This window comes from Canis aureus, chromosome X, assembly GCF_053574225.1.
Source record: "Canis aureus isolate CA01 chromosome X, VMU_Caureus_v.1.0, whole genome shotgun sequence".
NCBI lineage: Eukaryota > Metazoa > Chordata > Mammalia > Carnivora > Canidae > Canis > Canis aureus.
The window spans coordinates 31503536-31519071 of record NC_135649.1 but is presented as its reverse complement, the minus strand read 5'-3'; the positions used below and the strand labels follow the sequence as shown (position 1 = coordinate 31519071).

At 44.3% G+C, this 15536-nt stretch overlaps 1 protein-coding gene and 1 long non-coding RNA gene across 4 annotated transcripts in view; one reads left to right on the top strand and one right to left on the bottom strand.

Moving 5' to 3' along the window:
* The window catches only part of LAMP2 (lysosomal associated membrane protein 2), a 37692-nt gene extending 30389 nt beyond the window's left edge, over window positions 1–7303 (bottom strand). For 2 of the 3 annotated variants that reach the window (XM_077888231.1, XM_077888232.1), the window contains exon 1: window positions 7099–7302. In XM_077888231.1, coding sequence (XP_077744357.1) covers window positions 7099–7162 — 64 coding nt within the window. In that variant the 5' untranslated portion in view covers window positions 7163–7302. Of the gene's footprint in view, window positions 1–7098 lie in introns of all 3 variants that reach the window. The other variant, XM_077888230.1, reaches the window with a different exon arrangement.
* A 2153-nt stretch (window positions 7304–9456) lies between these two features.
* LOC144308502 (uncharacterized) lies at window positions 9457–14187 on the top strand. Its single transcript, XR_013374969.1, has 3 exons — window positions 9457–9610; window positions 12429–12610; window positions 13743–14187. It is a non-coding gene; the product is annotated as an uncharacterized LOC144308502 (long non-coding RNA).
* The last annotated feature ends 1349 nt before the right edge of the window (window positions 14188–15536 follow it).

Here is a 15536-nt window from a genome sequence, read left to right as displayed (position 1 = left end):
ACGCATAAGCTCTGATACCTTTCTAGTAAGTTCCCCTTTTCTGCTTAAAAATCAATCAGATTTTATCTCTGGTGCTTACAATTAAGAACCTGGACTGATAAGCTAACCCATTTTTCAGCAGCCAATTTCTCCACCAAGATTTCCTTACCTGTAAAAGCCTCGAGGAGCAATCATACATGTGCATACCCCCACCCTCCTGTGTATTTTATACTATCTGAAATTATTCAGCTATTTTATGCCTGTTGTGCCTGTGAATCCTGACTCCTGTATCGTCACAAGCTCTAAAACAGCAGTTTTCAACTGTAACTTCACAACAAACTGCTGTGTCATGGTAAATTATGGTATACAGCTGATAATTCGTTAGCTAATAAAAAAAAGGAACCGAGTCTGTGAATGATTGATATATATGGATTCAAGATTCCCTTTTGATAATGTCCGCCACTCATCTGAATTCCAAAATTCTCCCTTACCAACAGATGATCTTATCTATGTCACAGCCCCAAGGAGTGTGCCTTTTATATGAATGTCATCCATCACAGGTGCCATGGTTGGGGAGACTGCATCTATTACTTGTCCTCCATCTCCTATCATTCCTAATCTTGTAGAATACATCTCAGTCTCTCAATAAGTACTGACTGAGCCTATCAAGGTAAAAATATCCTGCAGTAAGGACCTGAAATATAGCTTATGCTAATTACAAAAAGCCAATGTTTCCCCCAAATCATGAATCTAACCTATTGGTCCTCTGGATGCACCCTCAACCCCCAAGTCAGTTTTCGCCTCAATAAATTTTGAGATGAATTTCAAGCTAGGAAAGATCTGTTTCCCCATAAAGCATGTTGATAGCTAAAACGTCTACACTTATTATATGCTAAAAAGTCTCCAGCAAACCATTTCCATCCTTATTGCTGTATTTGATTTTAGCATAGCTAAATTGTTTTTGTTTAAAGGTCTCAATGACATTAAAAAAAGAAAAACAGGGATCCCTGGGTGGCTCAGCGGTTTGGCGCCTGCCTTTGGTCCAGGGCGTGATCCTGGAGTCCCAGGATCGAGTCCCACATCGGGCTCCTATCATGGAGCCTGCTTCTCCGTCTGCCTGTGTCTCTGCTTCTCTCTCTCTCTCTCTCTGTCATGAATAAATAAATAAAATATTTTTTAAAAGTTTAAAAAAAGCACAGCTGTGTCAACTATACTCAAATAAAAAAATAATTAAATTTAGTTAAATGTTTAAAAAAAACCCACACAGCTGAACATATCCTAGAGTGTATAATTATAGAGCTGAGAGTTTATTCTCCAAAGAAAAAAAGGCATGCCTCAAAATCAACTTTCTCAAATTTAATTATCCTCTCAATTTTATTTCCAAAAAATTCGTTTATACGTTCTTTTAGAATTCACAATTTAGTTCTCCAAGCAGGAGATGCAGCAAAAAGTGGGTAGGTTTTTACAAGTCTATCTGACTGCAAGTGTACTTGAAAGATTTGCAAACATTTGCAAACGAAAGGGGGGTGGGGTGGGAACATAATACTAGTGGTAAAACAAAACCAATAAAAAACAATGATCTAAGAAGCAATATAATGAGGCAATTAAGAGGCCCATCCCTGACATTGAAAAGCTAGAATTCAAATCAAGTCAGTCCAATTTACTAGCTGTGAGACTATAGGCAAGTTATCCTTGCTAAGAATTGGATTATTTCTCGAACAAGTTCTTCAAAAGCATGCAAGACCTTCACAGCTAAGATAACTTTGTCAAGCAAGTTAGATATCCCAACCTCTAAGCTTCCCTCCTAATAAATACAGCACCTAAAGGAATCCTTCCCAAATTTTAGTTGTATGTTTGTTTACTTTCATCATATTAAACCATGAACTCCTAAACTCAAACTCATCAGTTCAGAATGATGTTGGGCAAAGGGTTTAAAAAAAAAAAACACAACATGGGGTGCCTGGGTGGTTCAGTGGTTAAGCCTCTGCCTTTGGCTCCAGTGCATGATCCCAGGGTCCTGGGTTTGAGTCCCGCATGGGTTTCCCCCGTGGGAAGCCTGTGTCTCTGCCTCTCTCTCTGTCTCTCTCGTGAACAAATAAATAAAATCTTTAAATAAATAAATGAATAAATAAAGTTTTTTTTTAAAGCACATGACATAGGCATACAAGTACCTATTTATTCTTTCTGTTCGTAGGTTTAATAAATCAGATAAACTGTTCCTCATTTACAAGTCCTCATTTATGCTTCCTAATATAGGTACAATCACCCCATTCAGTTGCTGATACTCTCAATTTCTGGTAAATCTCTTTTAAAAAGAAAAGTAATGAAATGATTCTAAGCTACAAAATAATTTATTTTTAAGACCAGAGAGTGGGTAAGGAAGTAAGATTCAACACTATTCAACTAATGGAAAATGCTTATTGCTGAGTGAGTGGTGTTTGGCAGACCTCCAGAATTCTTTTGCAATGCACAGCAAGATACCAACAAGTACTTATAAAGTACACTTTTGGATCTGAGGCGATCTCTGATCACTTTAATATGAAATTATGATGGGAATCCTTTTGTCACTACAGGAGGAAGAGAAGTCTTCCTGCACCAAGGATCACTTAAGTCAGCTACAGTGCTGTGAAATAATTGTTGATCACAAATTCCACTCAAGGAGATAGGAGAAGAAAGCTGCACTCCTGGGAAATATCTGAAGATCTAAAATCCTATCAGATGTGATAACCAAAGACTAATGGACAAATAATAAGCCTATTCTTTCAAGTATCTCTATTACAGCTAAAAATAATTTTAGCATAACCTTGAAATCAAAGTTACCCGTTTAAGGAAAGGTTACAGAAAGATCTCATGCTTACTTTCTCTCTCTTTTAGATCACCTCCAAAAGGAGACAGATTGGTTTTTTATGAAACTCTTATTCTCTTTCTCACCAAGGACTTCCTAGTTCTCCATGCTAACCTACCCTACTGTGGAGGTGTATCTGAAGGGGTACAAGTAAGATACTAGCATTATTATATGGGATTATACATCAGTTAATTGTCTTATAATTATCTGTACAGCTTAGCACTGATCTTGAAGTTCTCAATCCAAAGACACAAAAAATTTCTTGCAAAACGTAATTTAAGGTTCACAGAAGACAAAGGAGACCAAGCGGGTCTAATTTACAGTCATATCCCCAGTGCCCACCAATGAATACCCTCAACAAAAATGTACTGAGGGTTGATCGTTGTACCAGGTGCTGTGCTAAGTGGGCAATGGTAAATAACAGTGCATAAGAATAGTCTTTGCTCTCGGACACTAGTGCCATAGGGGAGTCTTTTTTTTTTTTTTTTTAATTTTTATTTATTTATGATAGTCACACAGAGAGAGAGAAGCAGAGACATAGGCAGAGGGAGAAGCAGGCTCCATGCACCAGGAGCCCGACGTGGGATTCGATCCTGGGTCTCCAGGATCACGCCCCGGGCCAAAGGCAGGCGTTAAACCGCTGCGCCACCCAGGGATCCCGCCATAGGGGAGTCTTAACTGGCAAAAGAATTTTTAAAAAGAGTTGAAAACAGGCTAGCCTAATAACCCAAGAGTTTGGGAACAACAAGATTTACTCCTATTCTCCAGATGGTCACCTGGCTGGCCCTCCTTGCAATGCTCGGGTCTCTGCTCACCAGGCAATCGATAAACATCTGCGGGAGGGAGGGCTTCCTATCAGTAAAGTACATACTCAGGATATTTATAGGAGGTTTCTCCCACCCAGAAAGGCATCAACCCAGGGACGACTCAGTGGCTCAGCGGTTGAGCATCTGCCTTGGCTCAGGGCGTGATCCCGGAATCCAGATCGAGTCTCCCATATCAGGTTCCCCGCTGGGAGCCTGCCTCTCCCTCTGCCTGTGTCTCTGCCTCTCTCTGTGTGTCTCTCATGAATAAATAAATAAATCTTAAAAAAAAAGCATCAACCCTATAAAAACCAGAAGTCAAACTAGTTGTAAAAATCAATAGCCACAGAATTCTGAAATCTATGATGTCACAAAGAAAAAACACTTAGACGATGATGCTAGGAAATGGTTTTTATCCACTACTCTCTTTATAATGCATCTGTAGAGCTTTGGAAAAATCGTATCGCTTTTCTTCAGAAAGTTCTCTAGTCAGTTATAATTCATTCAAATGAGGAGCATGACTTAATCTCTGTGAAAAGGACCAATACATAACTCCTAAGAACTCTTTCCTATACTTGCCCTAAAGTAGCTATTTTTAAAAAGTTTCCGTGGAGCTAGGATAGTTATAAAGTTACAAAGTGAAACTGGCACAGCTTGAGCACTCAAGCTAATGAGACTATAAATCCAGGGCAGATCCCTCTTCACTGGTACCCAGAACAGCAGCACAAGATTCACAACAGGTACTTTACAAATATTTATTGAGTTTTTAAAAACCCATTCTTGGTATTTTGATATATGAAAAGTGACGTGCCAACCCCACCAGGCAACTGAAGACCAGCTCGATTCTTAAGAGAGAAAACCACATGGAAGGAACCTGAGTTCCGCACTGAACCAACAACTGTCAGGAAAAGCAGCCCAGGAGAAGAGAGGATTTCTAGTTCACTGATACCTTCTAAAAATCTAATCTAGGTACATTATGAACTTTTACTCCCCCCAAACCCTGTTCTAAACCTGGAAGTGGAGGAAATCGATCTTGGAACTCTTCCAAGAAGACGAATCTAGTTAGTCCAGATCAATAAATGGCAAACTAGCAGATGAGCTGACGGGTTCTTTCATGTGCTTCTTCTTGCTTGTTTATTTTCTGCAATGAGCAAGCATAGCTTTTGTAAAAACAAAACAAAAAAGCTTTCATAAAAAAAGAAACAACAAAAAAAATCTAATGACACGAAAGCCAACAAGTAGGACAATTATTATTTTTTTTTCACTTTCTCTGAACAATAACCGGGTTGTTTGTGCAGATTCAATTGGCAGTGAACTACTGATTAACAGATGCGTTGGTCAGATGAGTTCTAGCCACTGATAAGGTGCTTTTCGTTGTAAACAATCCTCTCTTAGGGTCGCTGGCCCCTCAGTAAGTGCCTGGCAGCAGTGTTAACAACAGCTTCGAACTGTGTTTGAGCAAAGACTCCAAGGCTTCCTTTCAGAAGGGCTACAGGGGTGTCTCCTGCCCTATGTGCACAGCTGCACTAGATTGGGGTGTCTGAAACGTCTGGTGTCAGGACCCTTTACTCTCTTATTCACATTGCTTTACGTGCGTTATATCTGTCGGTATTTGCCATATTCGAAATAAAAAATAAGAAGTGACTAAAATACAACATCAGAGCCATGAGAGTGGTGGTGATGTCATCACACATTGTGTAGCCTCTGGAAAACTCCACTGTACACTGGTGAGAGTGTGAGTGAAAGAAACAAATAACTTCTTAGTATTATTTTAGAAATAAGTTTTTATCTGACAGGTACCTCCTCAAAAAGATCCTTGAGAAGCACTAGATTAGATCATCAAGAACCCACCCTTCCAGCACTCTCACTCTGGGGCAAGATTGCTCAACTCTAGCATTTCTGACATTTTGAGGTGTAAAATTCTTTGTTGGGGGATGGGGGCACTATGCTATGCCCCGTAGGATGTTTAGCAGCATCCCCAGCCTCTACCCGCTAGATGCCAAAAGCAATCTCCTGTTGCGACAACCAAAAATGTCTCCAGATAGTGCCAAATGTTCCCAGTTTGAGAATCCACTATTTTAGGGTGCTGATTTTATTCTACTGAAATGAGAATTACAGACTGTGTACCTCTCACTGCCCTTTCGGACCCTTAATAAGCCTACTCCCTCCCCTCCCTCCACCACCACCCCCACCACCTGGGTTTGTTCCCCCTTTCTTTTATTTGGTCACAAACAGCAAGCTGGTGGATAGCAACAAGCACAGGATGAATCAGGTCAGGAAGAGACACTCTGGTCAAAGTTCACCTTTCAGGCATTACAGCCCTCAGGGACCCAGTGATCTTTGGGGGAGGGGGGGATAATACAATCAGCCAACATTCATCCAGCCTTTCTTATGACTTGGTAACAACCCAGTCTTTGGCAAGTCACCTATCCTCCTCCTCCAAAAATGAAGTAAAAGGCCAGTTGTGTCACTGAGAAGAAAACGAGCTTCGGAAGGCAGAGGCAGTATACACGACTCAATACTCCACCCCCAAAACCGCACATCTGGGAGGCCCTCCCAGCTGAAATACCCGGAGGTTTTTGGTTTTTTTGTTTTTTTTGTTTTTTTGTTTTTTGTTTTTTAAGGCTTTAAGTTGGTTTGCCTGCTTGTTCTTAATCAGTATCTGGCTGGGAGGAAGTAGCAAAACTGGTAGAAAAGCGACATCTTCAGCACCTCCAAGTCAGATCACTCCCCGCCAAAGTTCCCCCTCATCCCTTTAGTCTCCAGAGGTTAGGTCCGAGTTTTCTCGCCTGTTAATTGCCCCGGGGTCACCTTAGGTCCCTACCCCTCAAAACTCCCAACCACCAAACTCAAATCCGGCAGCGGTCCTCATCTCTCTCATCACCCTTCCTCCACGGCCTCAAATTTCCACCCACACAACGCCCCCCGGCCCTCTCACTGTCCCCCAGACTCTACGGTCATAAGCGCCCCTAACTCCCCACCATTCCCCCAAGGCTCTGCGCGCAGGCGAAGGCGGTTCCCTTCTCTCCCCAATTTTCGCTCCCACCCCATAATTTTCCACCATCTTCAAAACTCTACCCAGATCCTAAGAAACCAGGAGTCTCCAATGGTCTCTGCCACCCCAGAATCGCCCGTACGTCCCTCCTAGACTCACTCTTTTTAGTCTCTTCCCCAAGTTACTCTTCCTCCCCAGGGCTGCTCCACTCCCCACTCTTCCCCCCCTACTCCCTGGGCGCCCACCCGGCTGGCTTGCCCCGTCCCCCTCTCACGGGCCCTTCTTCCCCGCCATCTCTCGGTCAGGCCTTCCGTAGGTCACGGCTCGCCTCCCCGGGCCAAGCGCCGCCGCCCAGGGTCAGCCGCGCGGCCTGCCCCACGCTCCCTTCCCCCGGACCAGGCTTGCGGCCTGTGGCCTTGGCACTGGGCTCCCCGGGCCCAGGCTGACGGACGGAGCAGGAGGGCCCGACAACTCACCCAGGACAAGGCAGAGCAGAACGAGCCCCGAGCCCGGAGCCGGGGACAGGCGGAAGCACACCATGATTCCGCCAAGCGGGGGGGCGGCGGCGGGGCGGGAGGGGGCGGTGGCAACGGCACAGCAACACCCGGGAAGGGGCTCGCCGACACCGGGCGGGAGGACCGCGGACCACCGAGCGCGGCACTGCAAACGCCAGGACGCGCCGCCTCGGTGCGGGTCATAAGACTTGGGGCGGGGCCCTTTCTTGCGCTTAGCCAATCGCCTCGCTGGAAAGCGGCGCGAGGGGAGGTGATGTAGGAGTCGGTGGGCGGGGCGACCACGCCCTGGCTTTTTGGTTCACAGTCCTTCTTCTGCGCCCAAGAGATACGTGCGGACGGCTCTTTCTAAGGCTTAATAAGAGAGAGGATTAACTTTTCGCGGGGTGTAGGTAGTAGAGTTTATTTCAGTTCCAACTCATTGAGGAAGAAGAGAATAATTCTGCTGGATTAAAAAGATTGCTAAGCATCATAACGTAATATGAACACTAATAACACGGAATTATTCTACGAACGCCTGTTCCATAAGACGTGTTTCATATGCCCCTGCAGTTCATGTGATTAAATGGACAAGGGAGCGGGTGGGTAGCCTGGTGTCGCGGACAGCCAGAGCAGGACGGCCTTGAGGTTCGCCTAATTGCAATACCCTATTTTTCAGATGGAGAAATTCAACTCAGAAAGAGGAAGAATCTTCTTTAAACACAGAAAGAAAATCTATCCTTCCACTTGTTTTTCCTGTGCATATCCACATGTGAATATGCTTTAATGAACTCATACTAGACATACTATTTGGTATGCTTGACAGGTGAACAGATGAAACCTCAGTCAACAAATGAAAGCATTCAAAAACTATAAAAATCTCAAGTTGGGATAAAGCACTAATTCTCAAATGTTAGTGTCCGAAAGAATCATCTAGGGAGTTTTAATATATTTTTTTAAGATTTTATTTATTTATGAAAGACACACACAGAGAGAGAGAGAGGAGAGAGAGAGAAAGACAGAGACAAAGACAGAGACATAGGCAGAGAGAGAAGCAGGCTCCAGGCAGGGAGCCCGATGTGGGACTTGATCCTGAGACCACGGGTCACATCCTGAGCCAGGGGCAGGTGCTTAACTGCTGAGCCACTCAGGCATCCCCGAGTTTTAATATCATACAGACTCCTATACTTCATCCCACAGAGATTCGGAAACGGTAGGTCTATGGCTGTCCTTGGAAATTGTTTTTTGAACAAACACCCCTGATAATTCTAATTTCTCTGGTTCCTGGACTACACTTTGAGAAACACTAAAAAACAGAGCTCCAAAAGCATCTAATCCAGGAGATCCTAATACGATGTCAAAGGATGAATTTGAGGGGGGTGCAGTTGGGGAGTAGGGGACAGTCTGTGAATCTCCAGAAATTACACGCAACATTTATGTATGTGTATTTTTCAGCAGGGGGGGAGGAGTTATAGCTTTTATTAGTTCTCAAATGGAACCTGTTAGTTTTCCCCAACACCCACCCCAAATATTAAGAATCACTGATATACCATGTCATTTACTTTAATGTGATTAATTCCTGAAAGTGAGAACACTTATTCATGAATGTCTTCATGGGTGGAACTGAGTCATGAGCAGCTGACTTGCTCTATGAGGAACTAAATATACACTACAGTATTAGGCACTGCTTTCAGCAAAAGGTCATTTGACTGTCCTCCCACCAGGCTGACTTGACGGAAACCATGTTCTGGAGAATCCTTGATTGCATTGAGTCCTTAAAAGTTTCCCCACCCACCCTTTCTGATGGACCCTGTCCCTTCTCCCTCAACTGTAAACCACCTAACTATGATGTTCAGCAAAACCCTAAATTCTAGAAGACACAAAAGAGCATAGTGGAAAGAACACTGGCTGGGCTGTCAGGGAAGTTAGGGGTAAGATACCACTTACTAGCACTGTGACCTTGGGCAAATCACTTTGTCTCTTCATATATATGCTGCCAAAGTGAGCACAAGTCACTTCATCTCTTCAACTTCTGTATTGTGAGACTACGGCTGTTTCTCAGTCCTGGCTGCATTAGAATAACTTGTGGGATTTTAAAACTAGTGTTGCCCCTTGATCCTATCTCTGGAGACTCTGATTCAGTTGGTATGATGCGGGACCTGGGCATTGGATTTTTCTCAAAACTCTCCAAGGCAATGTTCATGGGCCACAGACAATCTCTAAGGTGGTTCCAGCTAAGATTCTCTAAGAATAAATGCTCACTTATTTCAAAGATAAGGAAACTGTTGCAATTAGTCAAACATCCAGTTTACTCAATTGTTGCCCTTAACATTCTGCAGATGTCATCAAATTAAAAAAATGGAACACAGTGAGACATAAACAGCCTGATAAGCTAAACCTCCTCATCACAACCTTTTCCCCTGACCAAAAACAAACACGGATTCCCTGACTGGAACTCCTGAGACAGAGTGATGTTTTTGAAGTGGTAAATCAATTGGTGAGTATCTTGTTAGAATGAATAGATTAAACATTCTCAAGTCTTTGGTCTGAGCTTCCACACTCACAATTGTTTGTGTGAAATACTGAAAATGACTCCCTTCTGTAGGCAGCATCCCAGGACCCCAGCCCAGCTGAAGGAGCTTACCCCCAAACTCTTCTGTATTGAAGGCAGATCTGTATGGGGGACTAGCATGCATGTCTGAGAAACTCTGTGAGGCCCCCTCCCCTCTGAGCTTCACATCCGGTGACTTGAGTTGCTACAGCTGCATCCAGAGTACTTTTATGTGCACTTCCTCTCCTGCCATCCTGCATACCTCCCCCATGTACAAAAATTCTCAGCTCACCCACTCCCCACCCTCTACCCCCATAGGTAGTTTATGACTCTTCTTAAAAAGTTTTTATTGGGGATCCCTGGGAGGCTCAGCGGTTTAGCGCCTGCCTTTGGCCCAGGGCGTGACCCTGGAGTCCCGGGATCGAGTCCCGCGTCGGGCTCCTGGCATGGAGCCTGCTTCTCCCTCTGCCTCTCTCTCTGTCTCTCATGATGAATAAATAAATAAAAATAAAAAGGTTTTATTTATTTATTCCATTAAGTAATCTTTACATCCAACATGGGGCTTGAACTCACGACCCTGACTGTCAACTGAGCCAGCCTGTTTATGACTCCTTTTTTTTTAAGATGATTTTTTATTTATTTATTTATTTATTTATTTATTTATTTATTTATTTGAGAGAGAGAGCGCGCGCACGTGTGCAAGCAAGCAGGAGAGGTGCAGAGGGAGAAGAAGAAAGCAGACTCCTCTCCTGAGCAGGGAACCTGACGTGGGGCTCGATCCCAGGACCCTGAAATCATGTCCTGAGCCGAATGCAGACACTTAACAGACTGAGCCACCCAGGCACCCTATGACTTTTTTTTAAAGATTTTATTTTGGGGATCCCTGGGTGGCTCAGCGGTTTGGCGCCTGCCTTCGGCCCAGGGCGTGATCCTGGAGTCCTGGGTTTGAGTCCCATGTTGTGTTCCCTGCGTGGAGCCTGCTTCTCCCTCTGCCTGTGTCTCTGTGTCTCTCTCTGTGTGTCTCTCATTAGTGAATAAATAAAATCCTTAAAAAAATAAAATAAATAAAAGATTTTATTTTTAAGTAATCTCTATGTCCAATGTGGAGCTCAAACACACAACTCTGAGATCAGGAGTCGCACACTCCTCAGACTGAGCCAGCCAGGTGTCCCTATGACTTATTTGAACAGCTTTGAGAGCTCATGACTTTTTGGCCAGGGAGCAGGGAATCGCTGGCAAACACATCCCTACGTGTGAACACTGAATGGTGTGAGAAATAATGGTCCTGTCAGATTTGATAGATGATAGATAATGAAATGTGCAGGTCAGAGGAAGGAAATGGATGTAAAGATATAGAGATTTAGAATGGGAAAGTGATAAGCGTTTATGAAATATAGGGGAGGGACACCTGGGTGGCTCAGAGGTTGAGCGTCTGCCTCCGGCTCAGGGTGTGATCCTGGAGTCCCAGAATCGGGTCCCACATGGGGCTTTCCACAGGAAACCTGCTTCTCCCTTGGTCTATGTCTGTGTCCATCATGAATAAATACATAAAATCTTTTTTAAAAAGATATTTATTAAAAGCCATACAGCTTTACTTCATACTTTCAAGTGGCTGCTTAATATTTGTGTAGCTATATCGTAATTCATAAAATACAAACATGCTTAAACCTCTCCTTTCAAACAAATCCCTAGATCTGTCTGCAGCATCACCTTGTGGTTCACCTAGGAATTGCATCACAGAACAACATCAATATAAGGGAATTTTCTTTTCTTTTTTAATATTTTATTTATTTATTCATGAGAGACACAGAGAGAGGGAGGACCCTGGGATCACGCCCTGAACCGAAGGCAGACGCGCAACCACCAGACAAACCACCCAGGCGTCCCAAGGGAATTTTAATAAACCATTTAGACTGAAGTCGCTGTTTTGAAACTCGGAAACTTAGCACAAGGTAAATATTGCTGGTATGGCCAGAGCAAAGTGGAGTCCAGCAGCTGTGATGCTGATGTGGTTTTTTGGGACCCATCCACTCATTACATTGTCATGCAACCTTCGGACAATACTTCTTGCTTTGCGCACCTGTTATCCCTCTCCACGCCCAAATGAAGCATCTCCCCTGTGCCCCTCACCCCGACTTGGAGGAGACAAGAACACAGTCAGCTGATGGCAAGAAGTTGCTTCTTAGAAGAGGGTGAGGTTAGAACACTAGCTGATCCCCTGTGTGTATCGCTTTACTCTGTTAGAGAAGCGCGGCAAAGCCTAGTTGGTGGTGATGAAGCGGGGCTCTGGCCTTTGGACTGCCTCTGACTCCCGCTTCTCCCTCCTCCCAGTCGTGTGACCTCTGGGCCTCAGTTTCCTCATCCATAAAAAGGGGGTGATAACAGTAGTATCTATTACATAGAATCATCGTAAGGACTAAGTGAGGTATGTGGGAAACGCTCACATATAGAAAGGAACTAACAAACATTTCCAATACCGGGATTAGTAGTGGTCATTATTGTGTTCCCTTCCCTCCCTGTCAGGCTGTCACAGACCTAAGGAAGTTCTCACTGGTGCTCTCTGATTGAGGGAGGGCCATTGCTATCCTTCAAATCCTAAAATCCCTTTTATATAAACGTAATATATGTCCAGTAATGAATATCTGTACAACACTGCTAAGCATGAAGAAAAACGTTTAGAAAGCCTATAGTCCTCCTTCTGCCGAGAACATTCCTTCTCTTCCCACTTCCTCCAACATCAGGCTGGCTTCTGCTTCTCCTTCAGGTGACATGACTTTCTCCAAAGAAACCTTCTTTTAATCAGCCACAGCGGAATTGGCGGGGGGGTCACCAACGTGCTCCCCCAATACCCTGGACTTCCTTCACCACGCTGCAATTGCCACACAGTGGCTGTGAGCTTCCTGAGGGCAAAGACCAGGCCATGTTTTCCATCAATCTCTTCTCATAGTAAGTGCTCGGAAAATGTATATTGAATTAATGAATGAATGACAGATCTAAGAATAGGTTTCGGCTTTTGGAGACTATGTGATCTAAGTGCGGAGCTGGAGGAATGGTCTCCTCGGCAGAATATTTCCCCAGGTTTTTCCATCTGAGTCACATCAGGGAAAGTGACAGGCTGTGTGCCTTCTTTCCCCTAGACTGACCTGCTGACCATCGGCAAATGTCTGGCTTCCACTTCCACCACTTTCTCTTTGTCTCTTTGTCTCTCTCTCTCTCTCTCTCTCTCTCTCTCTCTCACACACACACACACACACACACACACACACACACTTATGTCAGCCTTATTTCTATCTCTCCCGTGATCTCCACATTCTCTTTCAACCAACAGATCACGCAGGCCAGTAGTCCCAGGACAGAACAACCCAAAAAACTGTGAAATGATGTATCGCTTAGCAGATCATGTCACATTTCCCTTCCTTTGCAGGAGGGGTTTGGAGGAGGGGCTTCACATTCAGAAATCCTTAACCCCACTTTGTGTCTCCGTGATGTTGATAGCCTGACTCTGCCCATGTAGCTGGGAAGGCCTCGGCCAGCTCTTCTGCAAAGAGGGCGGCCTCTTGCTGCAGACTCCTGCTTTGGAACGATGGATGTTTTCAAATCAAAGAGCCCTTGTCCGCTTCAACCTTTTCTTTTTGCCCAGGGAGCTCAAGTTACTTGCCCAAGTCTGCAGCCAAACAGGCACCAGAGCTCTCACCTCTGTTCTTCTTGTCTGGGGCTCTATTCTCGGTTAGCTCCCACCCTGTGCTCTAAAAGGCCCCATTCACGAAAGTGTCCTGACAGTGAGAGAGGCCAGGAACACACGGAGGGCGCCGGTCGGTGCGGCTACGGAATTAATCAGATGGAGCTTAGCACTCTTAGGGTCTGCACTGTGTGCGTTTCCCAGAAACTGCACTCTTCCAGATGTTTTCCAGCTGACTGTCCACCTAAGCACTGGCTGGCTTTATGGTGAGGCTTTAAGGAAGACAGTCCATTGGCCAGCCCCTTCATTAGGGCTCTAACAGAAGCCGAGAATAATAATGAGCGTCACTTGATTCCATCCCTTTCTTTCCATCTGCATTTCTCCATCCTTTCTTCCCAGACACAGTGGTTCCTGTGAGCCAGGGTGGCTTCCTGGGGTAGACGCGTCTACCTGAAGACCTGTAGAGCAGGATGAAGATGCCAGCCCTCCAGATAAAGCCTAAATGATGGGCTTCAGCCCCCGCTGAGGTTTAACCATAATGTCACAGCTGGCCCCCTGCTCACACCGAAACTTCGCTCACTCTGCTCAGCATACAAACCAGGAAAGCTGGTTTCTGATCCCAGTTTGGCCACTAATCACTCTGTGGCCTTTTGGGCCACTTAATCTCTGTGGCCACTTAATCACACTTTACTGTCTGAGTGTTTAAACTACGTCAGTGTTTCTCAAAGTGTGTTCCATGGAGTCCTTGGGTTCAGGAGAAGGATCTCAGAGTGAGTAGGGAAGACAATGGCTTCGGTTTTCTTTGTTTTAGAGCATAAATTTTTGTGGCTCGGTGGCTACAAAATTACAAGAAACATTGGACGAGAAAACTGTCATGTTCACTTTCAGTTGTAATAGTATAAAATCCTAGGTTCTTTCCCAGTTTCCAAAATGCACCTGTCTTATAATGAAAGATTCTGGTGGGTTTTGTTCTAAACATAGAAGCTCAAATGAGAACACTCAAAGAGCACATCCATGGCACTCCTCTAGAATCATCTCTAAGCTGGTGACACCCAAAGGATGCTGGCCCATCCTGTATGCCAGGGACTGTTGTGATGTACTAACATGTGTGATACATTTACTATCTCGTGTTGTTCTCATGGCAACTCTATAGAGTAAGCACTGTTATCTCTGTTTTACAGACGAGGAAACTGAAGCACAGAAAGTTTAAATAACTTGCACATCTTTGTCAGTTTGAATTGCTATACTGAGTTATCATAAGTTTTCATTCATTTAGTACAAATGTTCATTATGTCTATGGCAGACTCGGCTTGCTGCCTATCAAAGAGTCATTCTCCCTACTTCCTTAGTGACACAACCTGATTACATTACAGGTGACAGTGTGTTCAGCTGTAAGAGATGAATCACAATTGCTTTACGCCAGCCATGCAAGCCTTTGCTAGTGATGGATATAAAGGTGGCCAGTGACCTAGTTTTGACTAACGGCACATGAGGAGGACCCTCAAGGAACTTCTGAAAGAGATTTTTCCTCTCTGAAAAAGAGACGCATATGAGAAAGGCCTGCACCAACCTATTCCTTGAGATACAAGGGTTAGGAAGCAATGAATGGTGCAGTGGCAGCCATCTCTGAACCATGAGGGAAGACATTCTTATACTGTGGATGTCAGAGCAAAAAAGACAAAAATGTTTTTTTAAGGTTTTATTTATTTATTCATGAGAGACACACACAGAGAGAGGCAGAGACATAGGCAGACGTTGAAGCAGGATCCCCACAAGGAGACTGATGCAGGACTTGATCCCAAATTCTGGGATGACACCCTGAGCTGAAGGCAGACACTCAACCACTGAGCCACCCAGGTGCTCCAAGACAAAAATATTTTTAATATCGTTGAGTTGCTACACAATCCCCTCTGGGACTGCCCTCCTCCCAACTTCTTGTTAAGTGGGATAATAAATGTCCATATAAGCTTAAGTCACTCTTAGTTGGGGAATTTAATTGCTTGAGTTGAAGTCATCTAAATTAGTATCCTTCATCCAGGAAACTGTCCATCTGTTTCACCATCAATCCAGGTCTTGAAATGTTTTCGAGATGTAGCTCAAACCCTATCTGCAGACCTCATCAACCTCTTTCTGTTGAGGTTCTGAATTAGTGTTTACCATGTGTCCTACAGTTCAGTATTTCATTACGATGAG